The sequence below is a fragment of the Mugil cephalus genome, chromosome 10 (assembly GCF_022458985.1).
Source record: "Mugil cephalus isolate CIBA_MC_2020 chromosome 10, CIBA_Mcephalus_1.1, whole genome shotgun sequence".
Classification (NCBI taxonomy): Eukaryota; Metazoa; Chordata; class Actinopteri; order Mugiliformes; family Mugilidae; genus Mugil; species Mugil cephalus.
In genome coordinates, this window is record NC_061779.1 from 17,145,259 (window position 1) to 17,163,488 (window position 18,230).

Here is an 18,230-nt window from a genome sequence, read left to right on the forward strand (position 1 = left end):
GTATTTTTTGGTTTTGGGCAAGCAATATGTTCAATTACCTATAAGCATGCTCATATTCTACAGATCTGTGTGAAATATTGCATGCTACTGACTAAATTCAAATTTGTTTATTTGCATAAGCAACTCAGACCATGATTTAAAAGCAGTGATTTTTTCATTCAATATATTGCACAGAACAAACCATATACACCATTAGCTCTATAGCTTTATAGCTGACCCTCTCTCCATAAAACAAACCTCAGGGTGTTGGTTGGAATTGATTGAGATGAACACGTTTACCATTTGCCATTTGCTGGAAGGTAATATGGTCCGCTCTTATTTTGAAAGGGGCCGACTTTACCGGAAACAGGAAGTGGTCATCCAGACGCTAGCCTCAGGAGGTTTGGGGCCATTCATGGAAAGCTAAGAAGCTAACAGACGAAGACAAGAACGACTTTCTCTTCAGCACTTAACATAGAAGTTCACTCACTTTCGTTCTTCAAGGCCATTTACACAGCGTTAATTCCGAAAAGGTACAACACTCCCAAGTGTGTAATTAAAGCTTATATGTGCGTCTTGTGAGGGTAACTTAGCTTGATAACAGGCCGAGGCTAACGCTAATCACCTCTGTAATGTTCACATCGGGCGGGCAATGTTTTTGATGCTCTGCTGTGGGAAGTTTTACTTGTTGTTTGAACGGAAACATTGTGGCCACTGCGTGTATTAACTAAACAAAACATTAACTAAAAGTCGATGTTGTGCAGATATGGCCGCGGATTGGTTGGGTAGTTTGGTGTCTATTAACTGTGGACCAACGCTGGGAGTCTATCAAGGAGAAGTTTCATCCGTGGACCAGTCCAGCCAAACCATCTCCTTAAGACAGCCTTTCCACAATGGAGTCAAGTGCCCCGTTCCTGAGGTCACATTCAGGTAAAACTATGCCCTCATATATTTTTCTCATTTGGCTTGATTTGTTTTGAGAGTTTCTTTTTTTTTTAACATGGTAATTTCAATCTGTCTTTTCTACAGTGCCATTGACATAAAGGACCTAAAGATTTTAGATATCAGAAACGGCAATGCCAGGATAAATTCCACTGCATCTTCGAAGGTAAACAGTGTGCCAGTTGCAGTCCCAAAGGCTGACCCCAGATTAGTGGAGAAACTTAACTCTCCACAGCACTGCTCTAAAAGTTATGGAGAGCGTCACCTGGATGTACCAGGCCAGCCTAAAGGGTTTCGCCGAAGACATAACTCCTGTAAGTGTCATGTTTTACAGCTCCATAAGCGTGAATAAAATAACACTGCTGAACGATAGCTGTAAAATAACAATTAACTCTGTGTTTGTTTTTCCGTCAGGGTCATCTAGCAGTCGAGGGGTCAACCAGGTCACGCCGAAGAAGAATGGCGTGAAGAACGGGCAGATGAAGCACAGAGACGACGAGTGTTTTGGAGACGGCATGGATGACGGCCTGGACACAGACTTTGATTTTGAAGGGAACCTGGCTCTTTTCGACAAAGCCGCGGTCTTCTCGGAGATCGACATATCGGAGCGTCGCAATGGTGCGAGGTCGCGTGGGACGCCTCAGGATCAGACGCCCGCACGTTACCGCCACGATGAGAACATCCTGGAGGCCAAACCTATTGTGTACAGACAGATTACGGTGCCACAGCCTGGGGCCAAAGAATACTGCACTGGTGAGTGTTTCACATTGTAAGGAATGAATTAAGTGGTAATGTGCAAATGATTGGAAGCAGAGTGATACGAACTAGTTTCCTTTAATCCACACAGACTCGGGACTCGTTGTACCCAGTATATCCTATGAACTGCACAAGCGTTTGTTGTCTGTCGCCGAGCGCCATGGACTCTCCCTGGAGCGAAGGCTTGAGATGACTGGCGTGTGTGCCAGTCAGATGGCACTTACATTGCTAGGAGGCCCCAACAGGTAGGCACATAGACATTAAATGTCCTAATAACCATCACATGTTTCGTCATTTATACACATTTCATGTAACACATTGAGCCTCTATACGAATACTTGGAAAGCCTTTATTTTGTGAAAATCAACTGTCTTCCAGATTCACTCCCAAAAATTTACACCAGCGTCCCACAGTGGCGCTGCTGTGTGGCCCCCACGTTCAGGGAGCTCAGGGCATCAGCTGCGGCCGTCACCTGGCCAATCACGAAGTGGAGGTCATTTTGTTTCTGCCGAACTTTGTCAAAATGCTCGACTGTGTCACCAGCGAGCTCACACTCTTCAACAAGACTGGTGGCAAACAGGTGTCCAGTATCAAAGGTGGGCTTGCTTCGTGGCTCTTGTTGTGTTTTTTTTGTTGTCGCTGCTCTCGTTGTGTTTTTACAGTTGCTCACACAGAGAATCTGTTTTCTCTCTGCCTCCGCAGACCTTCCAGACACCCCAGTGGACCTAATCATCAACTGTCTGGACTGCCACGAGAACACATTCCTGATGGATCAGCCTTGGTACCGAGTGGCTGCCGACTGGGCCAACCAGAACAGAGCCCCGGTGCTCAGCTTGGATCCCCCCGTTAGCGGACAGGGGCATGCTGTTGAGGCCAAGTGGTCCCTCTCTCTTTGCCTCCCGCTTCCCCTGGGCGATGGGGCTGGCCGGGTCTACCTGTGTGACATAGGCGTTCCTCGCCAGGTGTTCCACGAAGTGGGAATCAAATACCATTCGCCCTTTGGCTGCAAATTCGTCATCCCCTTGCACTCCGCATAATGCGTCTAATGGTCAACGTGGCAGAATGAATCTTTCACCTTCCTTGACCATCTTGGTTTTGGCGCCTTATATTCCAGAGCTTCAGCTGTTTTTCAGTTCATCCATGGTTTTTTGTAAAGCTACAGGGACTTGTCCCTCATACTGAAGGACCACTGTTCGGCACATTATTCCTACAAGGTTCAAGTGCATATAGATAACAAAGGAAAAGCTTTCGAATTTCGAATGTTTTTTGAGAAATGGGTGTCTTTGTCATCGGAGGCGAATAATCTAAATAAGATTATAACTGGAGTGTAAAAAATAATGTTCACTTTTGAATTGAGTTGGACAATCTCTGAGCTAGAAAAGCTTTGAATCTAAACTTCAATGTCATCTGGTTAATAAACACATCTACCATTTAATAGATGCCTATACAAAGCTGATACCTTAATCTGAAGCTGACATCAAATATGCAGCGTACACTGGTTTTCCATTGTTGGTGGCTTTGCTCGTAGCTTGCCATACTTTGCAGCACTCAGTTACTGTTGTCTGATGGTTTAGTCGGATAAAATTTGATAAATGTCTTTTGTTTCTATGAGTGTAATGCTGTGTTTTAAGTCCAGGCCAGTGTTGTTGAGTGGAGCGGCTTCTCTAGATAATCATCGGCTGTGACTCTAAGGGCTCTGAGAACACTGATGGAGCGTGAAAATCATTTGCTGCTTTTAGTAAGCATTTTGGTGAAAAATGTTTTTTTTTTTTTTCGTATCATTTTGTTACAGATCTACGAGATGAAACACTCTGCCAGGATGTTTAAAAGTCTCTGCTCCTTCAATAGAAAATCATGTGTATTTGTACAGATCATTTGAAAGTGTATCTTCTCACCAAATACAGCTATGGAAGTCAGATTTAATGTATTTTTTCTACAGTTTCGTGTAGATATTATCCATTCAGTCCTGTGCTACTTAAAAAAAGAAACTAGCGGACTCAAAAACACTGTTATATTCTGTAATCTCTAACAGCGAACATCAAGAGTCTTGATTTCAGTATATTTGCCTGTTGATGCAGTTCAAACGCCTGTGTTGCGTTACACTAACAGGAAATGATGCACACTTGAGCATGTTGTGCAATGGATGGGTAACTTTATGTTGTACAAGAGTTGAAAGAAGCCAGCAGATGCCTGGTGCAGTACGGCAAATGAGTCATATATGGGCTGAAAACCACTGGCTTGATCTTAAACGTTGAATTACAACCGCAGGTTTCAATGTTTTTTTTATGAAAGTTATCAAAACAGCTTGTTTGAATGTGTTCAGATACATCTTAGAACGATTTGTGCCGATCTACACGCCCTGTTCGAACCAGAAAGTTTGGATCTCTGTTGAAAACAATTCTGAAATGATCAAGTATTCCTGCTGATGTACACGAATGGTATTCAAGTTTACTTTAACTGTGAATTGTAATTCGAGAAGAGCCACTTATTTTGCTTTCTGGGGGCTTTGACAGAAGGGCTGGTGCTGCATATCTTGCAGGATCAAGTCAAACTATTTGCTCGTTTCTTTTCGACCAGGTTGATCTGAAATGTGTCTAGGTCCGGGGGGGCATCGACATGTCCACACTTTTTACGTCGTGTACTTGTGCACGTCAGTCTGCTCAGGATTCATTTGCTGATTCAGTGAAAATCGCTCTTATGCACAATAGTTAAGTCCTTTCTCCAACATTCCTCTGCCCTGATGTGTAATGGCACATCTGTTGAGACAAGTCTGGTTTGGAAACATCAGCATGAATGAATGTGGATAGAAAGAGTTTTGTCCGAGTTTGGCCACCAGGAGGCGGCGACACCATCTTTATCATGTTTCTTTTTCGGGTTGCTCTTCCTTATTCCGCTGTAATGGCAGCTTTGTGTACTTACAGTTCTCAGATTATGGTGTTATTTCTCTACAAAATGTGAACAGTCGGAGAGCGTGGGTTGATTTGAATGAAATGGAAGTTGTGAAAGTCGGATTCTCTCTCTTTTTTAAGCTTTTTGAGATTGTTTACATGTTTCAGCTCTCCACAGCGGGTGTTCAGTCTTTTCAAGATCACTTTACAGTTCAAAAACATCGCATTAAACAGACAGTGGGCGTTTTTTGTCTACGTAGGACAAGCTGTTTTATTATGGGATAAAGTTCATTGTCCGGGTTCCTGTGCAGTCCTCTGTGTCACATCTGCAGATCGGAACAATAAAAAAAATATATATATATGAAAACTGTTTTGTGCGTTTGTTTTTTGTCATTATTGTCAAATCGATGAGAAGTTCCTCCGCTAACTTGACTGAAGTGGATCATTTGGTAGCCTATTTTTAGCTTGACTGACATTAACGCGCATGTGCACTGCGAAATCAAGGTGGGGCAAAAAAACTTGAATGTTTCTGACGGGGAAAAGCAGCAGCGCGGAGTAGACGCACATCAGACTGAGCTGGCGTTAAGTTATCGCGGCAAACTTTCTTTTAAGTCACGTTTGCCTGTTTTTATTTTACTTTTTCAACAAGAAGACAGCTGCGATCAGTCTTTGTTTAATGCATAATCCTTTGTAAATAATGCTGACAGGAGACGCGGCGGTTATGCCTGGTGTTGCTGAATTGGACTGCTGAAAGTTTCTGATCACCTGAGTGATTTCACTTCTTCCTCATCGGGACTTTTTTTTTTCTTTTCTTTTTCTTTCTTTTTCTTGGTGGCCCAGCGTCGACTGTATGCTATTTATTACTTGAGTGGGAGTTTGTGTGCTGTCGCTCCGATGAAAACTGACCCCTGAGAAGTAGCCGAATCACCTGTTATCGCCTCAAATCGCTTGTTTGTTTTGGGACCTGCAAAACAGGTAAGATCTGAAGTCTGACACAGGTCCACGTTTCTGATCTACCATGAAACACACTTCACATTGTTGTACAGCGGCTGGCGGATCATCTTATTTGAATGCCGAGCTACAGTTTCCATGCAGTGATCACTCCTCGGGGCTCTTCACAGTTAACTGTACATGATTTCGAGACAGACGTGACCTTGTTAACATCCACCTCCTTCAAACTTCTGCCACTTCCTGCGACTTCCTGGGTTGAAGAAGCTGCTGTGTTTTTATGTGTACTTTTTTTTTAAATTTTCATCTGCGCGCACAGCTCTGCCACAGCTTGTTAGATAATGGCCCCGATAATGATGTTGATGTTGTGCTTACTCAAGAGTGTGAGCATTCATCTCAACTGTCAAGGGGCCTGTGATCTGTCACACTTTTAATCTGCTTAGAGGGTTACAAGTTACAGAGGGGTGTCAATAAGCGCTACTCCTCCTTGTGCTTATTAAGTCACTTATTCTCAGGAAGCAGCACCCATGCACCGTACAATAAAACCGTTTACCAAAGCAGTGTTTGTCAGAGAGAGGAAGTGAGGCCAGGCTTTCACCCTCCGGCTTCAGAAGAAGCCGAGGAGCCCTTTCCAGCAGGGGTTCTTCTCTTAAGAGTGTGACTAAAGTGTAAAAAAAATGATTAAGCCGGTGAAACGAGACTACGAGAGCTCACGAAACCACAGCAAAGCAGAGCTGCCACACTGCACCGTGTCATGCTCGGCTGCATCAGCAGAGCAGCTTTGCACCCCGTGCTGCATGGCGTGCACGGCACCGCAGCAAGGAAGTGACCGTCCGCTGTTCATGCATGGCGGCTTCGACTTGTATGTTGTGTCTGTGTGGGCAAATCAGCACGAGCAACAGTGTAGTAGTAGTGTCAAAAGGCCCGGCGTGTTCTTTGGACTTTTCGCTGCAGTAAAATGCAAACATCCCTGTGAGGGCTGCATGTCAAGGGGACTGCCCCGACCGATGCAGCAACTGATTCTCTGGTTCTCTTCCTGTTACTCTGAAATCAGCCTTTATTTGTGATTAGTAGTAGTTCTGGATTTATGGCGTTCCATTTATTGTTTCCATTACTGCCTCACAGAGCTTCACAGGAAACAATGTCACTCATTAAAGTGATACAATGATGACTTGTATTGCAGGGCCAACCACTGGACTCGTACTTCCTCTCTCTGATCCTACAGGCGGTTGCTTCAGTGCTGCACCACGGTCCAGCTGTTGCCCCCGGAGGCAGAGGTGATTTCCTTCGCCGAGGAAAACATCTGCTGTCTGTTGGCCCCAGCTGTGCGAATTGCTCGCATGCAAATCTTCTTCTTTTTTTTCTTTTTTTTTCTGCATCTCCCGCCGCTCTGCGCGTCTGTCTGTGTACCTGGCAGATGAAGCCTCGGTGGATGTGTACAGAAATCATTGTTTCCCTCTCGCGTCCCTTGGCGTCCTGCTGCTGTAATGGTGATGATAACAGGGCGGCAGCATCAAAGCAGCTGCAGAGCATCCTGAGGCTGGAGGGTCAGGATGAAGGCCGGATCACCCCCTGCTGCACAGGAGGAGGGTTGGGAGCTTGATGCTCATTGCTGGAAGAAGTGTTCAAACACACTAATATCTAGGGCTATTTGCAGCTCAGAAGTCTTAAGTATGAGTACGTATAAACAGTGCTGTAGTAAGCGTCCTTCTACCACCACGGATGTTTATTTGAGGGTCGCTTTGCTGTTATTTAAAGTAACATTTGAAACCGTCATTCATGTTTTACGAACGGAAGTTTTCTAAGTCCGTCCACAGGACTTCCGTGCTTGATTGCATCACTTTTTGCAACACCTAGTGTGATGAACTTTCTTACCTCACTTTTTGTCTGCAGGTAGGCGAGGGAGTGGCGGCGCTAAACGGGGCCAAAGAAGACATTTCTCCATTCTTGTCTTGTCTTGCTTTGTGCTGCCAGGGTGCTGCCGACTTGCACGGCTCAACGTGCGCAACGCTGAGTTGCATGAGACAAGAGTCGCCTGTTGATCCGCAGGTTTGATTTGAACAGTAGTGTTGTTATGGATGGCGGCATATGCAAAACAGTTGAGTCTGGACTAATGGATTATGCTGTTGGTGCTGTTTCCTGAATCCATTCGGGTTCAACCTGTCACTGAGTTTGTTGGGTTCATGTTGCTTTTAGGAGTTGCTGTCATGCATCGAATGGGGCGTGCTCATTCACGTCCTACACGTGTGCTGCATCATGGCATTTGTCCGATTTCTGTAGAAATTTAAAGCACAATTGACAGAGTTGTCAGAGCTGATTGTACAGTGCTCCAATTGTAACATTTTGAAGAACTGTTCATATTTTCAGATCTGCTGAACTGAGCCATTGCATCTCTTAAATCTTCACACTGGACAGATTGATGCTGATGATGGGATTCTCAATGGGACAGGGGGTCAGTAGAAAGTTGACCGGCGCACAATGACAGTCTTGTGTGCTTCCTGAAAAGGGCAAGCTGTGGTTCCATGTAGAGCTCTCTGGAAATGACAGTGTGACTCCATGGCAGACTGTTCTGTTTTGAGTGTCATTCACTCAGCTTCTGGCGACTTGCTGCTGAGACGCATTCAATGTCCCAGAAGACGTTAATTTAAAAGTGCTGTTGTGTGGCAGCCTTGGCCCTGTTGGTCCATTCCTTTCTTGGCAAAATTCTATCGCGATCAACAAATTCTGAAGGCTTTCCTGCTTTCAGGGTATCATGAGCATGATTTCCTGCTCATATTGTAATATATAGTAGTTCATACTAATGTGTCAGATGTTTTTTTACCCAACACAAGAAACATAATATAATAACATATACTGATGGAGGCAGTGGTAGACCAGCAACTCCTGTGTTCTGTAAGATCAAATAATAATTTTTGTTGTAGTCTGGCATCTATTAAAAGAACATAGGTAGATATTTATATATATATAGAGAGAGAGAGAGAGAAAGAAGGGTGGCTGGTAGAAAATTAAAGTGATGATTAGATTCTAAATATAGAACCCACTAAGACAAATGCTTTGGTTTATGCGGCTAAAATATGTTTTGCTGTGCACAGCAGTTCATTGCTTGACTTTTGTGTGATAATTTCTGCTTCCCCAGACTTTGCAGCGTTCGGGCAACTATCTGGTGCAGGCAGTACACCGGCTATATATAAAAACCTCATGCAACCGCACTAATATTTTGTGAAAAAAAAATTTGTTGCATGACTGAAAACCTCAATCTGTTAACAGACACTTCTTCACCTCCCAGGTTTCTGCTGCAGTCGCCCTCAGTTTTTCTGCTTGTCGCGAGGTCTTTCGGGCCTTTAGTCTGGTCTTGAGCGAGTGCGATGCAGCTCAGGCCGTTTTTGATAAGGCGCTTGTCTTGGCCGACCGAGGATATTTTATCACCTCCTCAGCTGATAAACCTGATTTGGTTCCATGTCTAGAGTAATTGCCTTGTTGAAGGATGAAAAATGTCTTTTGACGCTTGAATGGGCTCACACAGGATGCTCTGTCTTAAATCTCCACTCACCCAGATACACGTGGAACAAACCAAAGCTGCCCATGAAATATTTAGTGTAAATTTACCCGGGAATGCTTGTAATTTGGGCATTACTTGTTAAAATGGATACCTTTCACACGTTAATTTGTAACGTGTGTTGATGCTAATAAACAAATTAAAATAATAAATGATTAAATTAAAGCTGAGACAGCTGGGATAGGCTCCAGCCACCTCGTCAACCCTAATGAGGATAAGCGGTAGTAGAAGATGAGATGAGATTTGTCAGTTTAATGCAGGCCCATTATTCTTTTTCATATTAAACATGATGTTGCATCGGACTCTGCTGTCCTAATGACAAAAGACATTAGAACAAATACGTAGAGCATAGTCAAAGTATCCGACTAAGAATATTGTTTTGCTGAAAAGTGCTGCTTTGAGCGAAGTCAGACAAAATATCTACTGGTATCGAGACAACATGGTGTTTTTTTTTTTTTGACCTCTCTGTATGCATTTTTTTCTTGTGGATTGTCGCTTTTTCAATGTTATAAAACCGTTAGGGGTGTCTGCTGCACCTTAACAGTTTGGTTGTCACGTAGCTGCTAGCGCTGGCCGTGGATTCTTCTTGACCTCCTGCGCGGTGTGAAACACCAAAGAGCCGGGGTGCTTTCTTGGTCGATGGGTGTGAGAAGTGCAGCCAGATAGTCTCGATGCTGGAGACAGCTGCAGTAACTCCACGGGGGGCAACGTCCGCCACATCCCCGCCATTGCTGGAGCTGACGGTCCTCCCCGAGACACGTGAGAGTTCTTCGCCTCACGTTTGGTGTCGGTGAAAAAGGCCGACCCGTTTGTTTTGAGCTGTGAAATTTCAAATATGCAAGATGATGTTTTCAATTCCTTTTGAAAAGAAGAGCGGGCCCAGAGGAGAGCTTGTGCTGTGTGAATCATTTTTTCTCAGCACCCTGCCCTAAAGCTGAACATTTCCAATCTGGGATGTCATGCAGGAAGTTGACTGCACATTGATGGTCATGTCGAAGGATGTGACCTCATGTGACCTCATGTTAAGGGTCTGTCTATCGGAGCCAGGATTTTTCCCTGAGCTCGGAGCTCTGAGACCTGTCACCTCTCCATGGGAACTGATAGAGGAAGAGAGGAAGTGGAGTGTCAGGCGAAGAGTGTGGGAGGGGGAGGATGTTGAGCATGACTTAATCCACAGGTCATCATTTAACTATGACGCCTCTGCCTCTGTTTTCATCGTGTTTGTATCATGGAAACTGCTGCTCCGGAGGGACTCGCGGCCTAAAGTTACTGTCGCATTGACTACTTTGTTGACATAAAGAAACACTGGGCTGGAAGAGTCCCCTTGGGCCTGGTCCGATCTCACCACAAGTTTGCATTCCAGTGTTTGAAGAGAGCTCCTCTGATTCCTATAAGACCCACGGCTAAGATGTAGAACCGTTGCCTGTCCATTTTAGGTCAAAAAAAGCAACAAAATTCCACCAGGCTTACATAATAAGTAGCCCAAATTGGGTCGTCTTCTTTTTATTCATCGTATTATTTCAAACTGTACATTTTATATTGTATTTTAAACTTGGTGCTGCTGGGCATCAACGCGCTGAAAGCGGCTGCTTTAACACACTGTTGTCCTACGTCATGGAAACGTTCTGCAGCGGTTGTGAAAGTGTGATTTAAAAAAAGAAGACCCGTTATTTCTGCTTTCTGTACGAGTGAGTTATTTTTACTGACGCTGTCTGACGCTGCTCTAGTGCTTTCTGATAAGGACTGACCAGTTTGCTTTAAGTTACCACTCAGCGCCCGCGCAGAAAAAACAAAAAACACAACAAAAACCCACACATTCATATTCTTCTGTAGACTTTGTGGTTAAAGCGGATGCCCGTGACACTGGAGCATCCCGCTCACTGATCTGTTTCTCTTTGCAGGTGCTGCATGTTTGCGTGTGTTCACCAGCTCTAATGGTAGCAGCTAGAAAACCTCACCTGTGAGAGGATCGAACCGCCTCACCATGACAGAGGTCCAGGTAAGATAGTGAAGTGCGAACGGTGGTGCATGCCAGAACACAGATACACACACAAATAAAATCTATTTTTATTTTTCTATCTTGTGATCTGCCCACGTCGCTGTAGATTCCATGGCCGCAGGGCACAGAGTGCGTGGCCAGGTACAACTTCAAAGGGACATCGGAGCAGGACCTGCCCTTTAACAAAGGAGATGTGCTGACTATCATTGTTGTGACAAAGGTAATGCTTGATATGCTACATTTCATATAAATACAGTTTTGTATTTGAGTGAATTTTAAATTAAACATATGGAGTTTGTGTTATTTATTTGTTCTCGTTACGATATTTCGTGTTTCAGGATCCAAACTGGTACAAAGCTAAAAATGCTTCAGGACGGGAGGGAACTATTCCGGCCAACTATGTTCAGAAGAGGGAAGGTGTAAAAACTGGAGGCAAGCTGAGTCTAATGCCGTGAGTACACAGGTTGTCGTTGTCTGTTTACCTCTGATACACACTCCTCTACTTTCGAAGCAAACAACAAACAGGGCTAGGTGTGTGTACAGTATCTGCTGCCTGTATCTGTTTCCACCAAATCAACTGTGTGTTGTTCGCCGCGATGGTTAAAATAGCTCGACTTCGCCCTCCTCTTATTGCTGTGTGGTTGCCGAGGCAGATGCCCTATTTATCAGGGCAGCGACACAGCCGTTGTGTGAATGGAAGACCACAATTTGGTTGGGCGGTGTTGTAATTGCAGAGCACCCGCGTCTGCTTCAACCTCTTTTTTGCATGAACTCTGCACGGCTTCCTGTCATTTCTTTTCTATTTCAGACAGGAACAATCTAAAAAAGCTATGTATGACCAAGCCGTCCATTTATAGAGCACCTGATCATAAAATTATTTCTTAAAATAAAAAAATTTCCTGTGGTTACTGTATGTGCAATATGTAGGAGCTACAGTGTATTACATACACACTCAGCATCTTTCTCTGTAGAGGGGATCTAAAGGCCTAATATTAGATCCTATAATACAGAACTGAAAGGAAACCTGCTTCAACAATGCTCTTCCCACAGCTTAGAGGGAAGCTGCTTCTTTTTTTGGGAAGAAAAACTCTTGTGTCAGCTTTTCAACAAGGTATTCCTGTGGCATCTAACTGTAACTTTGGTATGAGCCAGATGCAAATGCATTTACTGTATAGTCTGAAACCTACATTTAAAGCAAACTCAGTGATAAAATAGGTCGCAGTGGATATGCAAATTGATGTAATCTACATATCTTGAAGCTGAGAACAGTGTTTGTTGTACTGCATTAAGAACATATTTCAGGTTAATGATAACCTCACAAGATTAATTGAAAAGGGGGATATGAAAATGTCAACTATCGGCCACACAAGGGCTTTATTTGTCACCAGGAACTCCTGCCGTTACACAGAGATACACAGAGATACAGCTCCTAAAATGGTTAAAGGCATCTCTTCACGTGCTGACTGGCTCGTTTCCAGAATGATACGGAAGGACTCGACTCAATCAAAAGCAAATAAATAAAAATCAAAAATGTCTGCCCCCTAGTTCTTTAAATAGGTTTATATATTATATTGGTTAGAATTGAACATATAGACATGTATGTGCATACAGTATTAAGGCCTGTTCAGGTAAATTCTTCTCATTTACTCCATAAAACGTAAAAACAACTATCGGAGATAACAAAAAAGTCCTTAGAAATGTGAATAGAAAATAGTGAGGAAATATAATCAAATGTTGACTTTCAGTGTCTATAAAGAAAAATAATAGAATTAAATCCTTGAACTAACAAAAGAATCCATCAGCACCGATTCAGAAGAATATATATACATTTTTTTCTTTAAGATCAAAGCTGTATCCACTTTGTAACAGGAGATCCAGCTGCTGAATGTGAGACACTATATACCAAATACGATAGGACGATTTTTATATATAAAGAGATTTTTAAAACAACATTTGTTTTAAAAAGTGCATACAGACAGATACCTCAAAACAATACTAACATCTAAATCAACGGGATCTGTTGATGATCCATGCTGACAGCAGAAAGGCCACAAGTGGATCACGCTGTATTTTGTACTTGCTTCAAGTATAATGATCTGGAGTTGTGGTGGTCTGTTTTTTTTTTTTTGTGTGTGTGTGTACTTATTCCTCTGTGGCTCTTCTACTTCCAGATGGTTTCATGGGAAGATAACTCGGGATCAGGCAGAGCGCTTGCTAAACCCCCCTGAAACAGGCCTCTTCTTGGTGCGAGAGAGCACCAACTTCCCTGGCGACTACACGCTATGTGTGAGCTGCGACGGCAAGGTGGAGCACTACCGCATCATCTACAAAAACGGCAAGCTCACTATTGACGAGGAGGTCTTCTTTGAAAACCTCATGCAGCTGGTAGAGGTGAGACCTCTAATGCCGTGTACTGTCAAAAAAAAAAAAACAACAAAAAAAACACCTTTCTGGCATTTCCAACGGCGCTATTTTGAGCAGTACATGTTTTGTATGTTTTAGATTGCCCGCGTAACATTGCTACTGCAGAGGCTGTGACACTTCCTGTTCATTATATGTTCCAGGAACTGCACAAAGAGGAAGTGAACAGTATGCTGAGGTTCAGAGTTCTAACCTCAAACAGACACGAGGCCTTTACTCTCAAAATGACTCCTTTTCCTGTGTGAATAGCTTATTTTGAACTGTACAACGCACAATGTTTTACAAAAAAAAAAGATATGCAGATTTGCCTGAAGAACAGTTAGTAATCCATTATAGTTGATTTTGCTCATTTGACCAGACAGCCCTCTATTGGTCGATGTGGTGCACCGCTCACTGAGTTGTGTTGCTATTGGACTGTAATGCTGGGCTGTCTTTTTCATGGATGTTTTTGCAAAAACATAAGAAAAAACTATAGATTTCTGAATTTCTAAAAAAAGAAAGATGAACATAGAAGAGCTCCAGAAAAGTATTAACAGAACAGGTGGAAAATGAAAACACGCTTAACACTCAGCCCACCTCACATGGTGCCCTAGACTGATCCTGATAAATGATATTATTCAGATTTGCACAGACCTTGTTCCAAAAAGCAATGAAGAGGGCTGATTATACCTAAAATCTTTAAACGCGGTTTGCCATGTGACTAATTCTTTTGCTAGTTCAGAATTCTGGTGGTTCTGGTGGTTTCTGGGTCTGCAGTTACACTGTCCCACAGGCAGTGACGAACGAACAACAACATGCCATCTGGGGCCGATATTTTCCACTTTATTTTCATGCATCTCATGTCTTTGATCGCACCTAGCACTACACCAAAGACGCCGATGGCTTGTGCACCAGCCTAATCAAGCCCAAGCTGGAGGAGGGGACGGTGGCCGCTCAGGATGAGTTTTCCAAGGGTAGGCCTCAGTTTCTCAGTTCTCTCTATCATTTATAGAACTCCAGCTCTTCAGCGTTCTTGTTTATCAGAAACATGTCCCCGTCATGTCTCAGCTGCGTTTTGCTTCCTCTTTAAACCAACAGGTGGCTGGTCGATGAACAGAAGGGACCTGACGCTGCAGCAGGTTATTGGAAAAGGGGAATTTGGAGGCAAGTAGCTTTTAGTTTGCATTTGGTTTAGCGGTCCGTCTCGGATCAGGCAGATACAGCATGCTTTATCTATGCTTAAAGACGAAACAGTTAAATCTCAGGATCATTGTTTGTGACTATTCCAGATGTCATGGTGGGAGACTACAGAGGGACTAAAGTAGCCGTGAAGTGCATAAAAAATGATGCTACAGCACAGGCCTTTATTGCAGAGGCTTCTGTCATGACGTAAGGAAATTAAACATTTTATTGTTTCTATCAGAGCAGAGCAAATAATCCCAGAATAACACATCTGCATGCTCCTCTCCTTCATCAGGCAACTACGGCACGACAACCTGGTCCAGCTGCTTGGAGTGATCGTGGAGGAGAACGGGAGTCTGTTTATAGTTACTGAGTATATGGCCAAGGTAGGTGCCTCACAGTCAACGATTCCACAATGTGCTCTTACACTTTAATACATATAATGAACCTATAACTTTTTTTTATTGTTTTCTAGGGCTGTTTGGTTGACTACTTACGTTCCAGGGGCCGGACAGTTCTTGGTGGAGATGCTCTTCTAAATTTTTCATTGTGCGTAATTTTCCCACTATATCAGATGCTGTGTAGAAAATGTAGCAATACTGTGGAGCAATGTTTTGATGAGAAAATGTTTTGTGTGCTATGTCAGCGTGCTCATTATGCAACACTTGCTTGCTTTTTCTTTTTCAAAGCATTCAAATCTTAAATCTTTGATTATGGTAAAAATTATGTTTTGCAAATGTTTTTATGAGGCTGGATATGTATCTAGCCTCCTAGCAATATTAAGGCTGAATACATTCAATAATAGAACCACTTAATGTATATCTACATCTACATATCTTAATTAATATCTAATTGAAAAAAACGTCTCAGCGAACCCTGTGTTTTGTAGTGTCATCACGTATCCCTGAGCCCAGAAAATTTTACTTTTTTTCCGCAGACATGTCTGTGAAGCCATGGAGTATCTGGAGACCAATAACTTTGTGCACCGAGACTTAGCAGCTCGCAATGTTCTTGTGTCAGATGACAACATTGCCAAAGTCAGTGACTTTGGTTTGACCAAGGAGGCCTCTTCCACTCAGGATACGGCTAAGCTGCCTGTGAAGTGGACGGCACCAGAAGCTCTCAGAGAAAAGGTACATCCCCTGTAGGAGTTAACCTGAGCTGTGTGTTTTTTTGTATTTTATCCCATGTCAACCGGGCAGTGAAAGGAATTCTGACGTGAACGTCTTTCTCTTAAATCCATAGAAATTTTCCACCAAGTCCGATGTTTGGAGCTATGGTATCCTGCTTTGGGAGATTTACTCTTTTGGCCGTGTTCCTTACCCAAGAATTGTAAGTATCAATATATATTTGAATGTACAGTCGGTGTGTAGGAGATATTAAGGAAGAATTGGGGGTTCAAAAAGAAGGGAGAGATAAAATACAGTGATCTGGCATAACATCATGACCACCTGCTTAATATTGTGTAGGTCTCCCTTGTGCCTCCAAAACAGTTGGGACTCCTCAGAGAATGGACATAGGTCCTCTGAAGGTGTCCTGTGGTGTCTGGCAACAGGATGTTGTTAGTTCGGGTTAAGGGGAGGAGCCTCTGTGGATCATCCCACAGATACTTGAACAGTTTGGGATCTAGTGAATTTGGAGGCCAGGTCAACACCTTGTGCAGTTTTTCATATCTTTGAGTTGTTCCTGTGTCAGGTTGCATCCTGCTGCCATCAAGCAAGGAGTGTCATTGCTATGGGGTGAGGTGCGGGGGTCTGGTCTGGTCTGGGTGGGTTGTACATGTTTACATTGTGTTATCACAAGATGATCAATGTTATTTACTTCAGCTGTCAGCTTTCATAATGTTATGCCTGATCAGTGTATATGTCGTTACTTTTACAGCCTCCACCTTTGTGACTAGATAAGACAAATGTACATTACGTGTATTCAGTTTTAAGTAATACATGCATAAGATAAGTTTAGGTTTTAGAAAGTGGCCTATTTAATAATTACTGTATATCATGTTGTTTAATGCAGTCGTTAAACGTTTTTATCTAGATATGTAGATTATCCTGTGTGTCACAATTCACTCTACTTTGTAAAAATGTTCCATTTTCTTCTGTGCTACAAACCACTTTCCTCTTTTCTTTAGCCATTAAAAGACGTGGTGCCACGAGTAGAGAAGGGCTACAAAATGGACTGTCCAGATGGATGTCCCGAAGTCGTGTATAACATCATGAAACAATGCTGGAACCTTGATCCTGCTGCTCGACCAAGCTTTCAAATGCTGAAGGAGTGGCTACAGCATATCACCCAGGGCATGGGACGAAAACAATGAGAAAGATCTGAGATCTGACACGAGAGCCCTTTTCCTTTTTCTTCATTTTGACCACGCGGACCATATCCCAGGATTAAAAACGTCATTTCGAGTACTGTGTTAATTGGCATAGCCCACAACAAAAAGTGTCGGAGTTAACCGTAATGTAAACCAGTCCAAATGTGTGCTTCATGTCAGGTGTTTTAAACTGTGGTGACTCTTTTAATGTTCTGTTGAGAAGGACCAAAAGATTCATCATGTCTTCCTCGTTCTGTCATCGAGAGTGAATGAATAACTGTCACAAAGTCGAGTCTTTCCTTACAACACAGTTCTGCCTCATGGCCGTAGTGTCTTGACGTGTTTTCGTACCATTCACGTCCTTTCTGTTGACATCCAGACCACTGGCAGCCTTCCATCATTTAACGAACTTGTGAACAGTATCTAAGATAACTAAGTTAACCGGATTGAGGATTACAGGTTTTTTACATTTTCCAGGTACACCTTTTTGCATGAATGTTAGATTATTTTGTTTAAAGGAATAAATTAAAGTAACTATAATTGTGCAGCTTAAATTTCTATTGTTATATAAAACGTTTTATGCCTATTTTTTTGATCTCTCTGTTAGTCAAAAGGGAAGCACCGGTATGGCTGTGACATTCCATTTGTAGGCAGCATTTTTGTGTTGTGACTTTTTCCATCTGATGGCATAAAAGGTTCATTATGCAGATTTTTGGATTTATTCAAACTAGGTGGAGTTTTTGCGTACGACAAAAATAGAATGTTAATGTGCTGCGCTGGCATTTCCACAATAAATATACATTTTTAAAATGTTTTGCTGGCGTAACTGTTTTCAACAAACCTTTTAACATTATCATGTTGCTAACAAGTCAGAGCTATTGTTTTCTGAATGCAGCTAACATAAATAAATACATTTTAATTGATAATTAGATGATTCAAAATTGCATATCACATAGAAAAATAAGTACATAAAAATTCAAAAAGCCTTGCAGATACAAAACTTGTTTTAACTCCAAATAGGAAGATATATATATATTTTTTAATCCTGCTCATTTCTCAGTTAAACTTATCAGATTTGGTCAAAATGGGTCAGTGATTTTGCCTCTGTCAAATTTCAAAACCCTTCCTTTCTCTGTTACTGTCAGCTGTCATTTCGATGTCTAGGTCTGTCTCTTCATCGGCCATCCAGATCATCATTTTTGAGCCCTACTTCTCCACCACCCATGTCTGCACTTCATCAGGAAACGTACGGTTTCTGATAAATAT

At 42.7% G+C, this 18,230-nt stretch overlaps 2 protein-coding genes across 2 annotated transcripts; both read left to right on the plus strand.

Annotated features, from left to right (window-relative positions):
• Window positions 1-362: 362 nt before the first annotated feature.
• Window positions 363-4,932, plus strand: edc3 (enhancer of mRNA decapping 3 homolog (S. cerevisiae)). The gene is made up of 7 exons (XM_047595988.1): window positions 363-512; window positions 744-909; window positions 1,009-1,235; window positions 1,336-1,674; window positions 1,769-1,922; window positions 2,056-2,273; window positions 2,380-4,932. The coding sequence occupies exons 2-7, from the start codon at window positions 746-748 to the stop codon at window positions 2,712-2,714; spliced, it is 1,437 nt and encodes a 478-aa protein (XP_047451944.1). The 5' UTR covers window positions 363-512; window positions 744-745; the 3' UTR covers window positions 2,715-4,932.
• Window positions 4,933-5,081: 149 nt separating this feature from the next.
• Window positions 5,082-17,778, plus strand: LOC125014698 (tyrosine-protein kinase CSK-like). Its single transcript, XM_047595990.1, has 13 exons — window positions 5,082-5,540; window positions 10,971-11,068; window positions 11,175-11,288; window positions 11,407-11,519; window positions 13,240-13,459; window positions 14,349-14,442; window positions 14,567-14,632; window positions 14,758-14,857; window positions 14,946-15,036; window positions 15,126-15,199; window positions 15,588-15,783; window positions 15,896-15,982; window positions 16,782-17,778. The coding sequence occupies exons 2-13, from the start codon at window positions 11,054-11,056 to the stop codon at window positions 16,965-16,967; spliced, it is 1,356 nt and encodes a 451-aa protein (XP_047451946.1). The 5' UTR covers window positions 5,082-5,540; window positions 10,971-11,053; the 3' UTR covers window positions 16,968-17,778.
• The last annotated feature ends 452 nt before the right edge of the window (window positions 17,779-18,230 follow it).

Excerpts from the sequence above, each read along its gene's own strand:
- edc3 (XM_047595988.1), top strand. The coding sequence starts at position 746 with ATGGCCGCGGATTGGTTGGGTAGTTTGGTGTCTATTAACTGTGGACCA. Across the intron at positions 910-1,008 it reads GTTCCTGAGGTCACATTCAG|TGCCATTGACATAAAGGACC; the intron begins GTAAAACTATGC and ends TCTTTTCTACAG. Across the intron at positions 1,923-2,055 it reads TTGCTAGGAGGCCCCAACAG|ATTCACTCCCAAAAATTTAC; the intron begins GTAGGCACATAG and ends ACTGTCTTCCAG.
- LOC125014698 (XM_047595990.1), top strand. Across the intron at positions 15,784-15,895 it reads CAGAAGCTCTCAGAGAAAAG|AAATTTTCCACCAAGTCCGA; the intron begins GTACATCCCCTG and ends TTAAATCCATAG. Across the intron at positions 15,983-16,781 it reads GTGTTCCTTACCCAAGAATT|CCATTAAAAGACGTGGTGCC; the intron begins GTAAGTATCAAT and ends TCTTTTCTTTAG.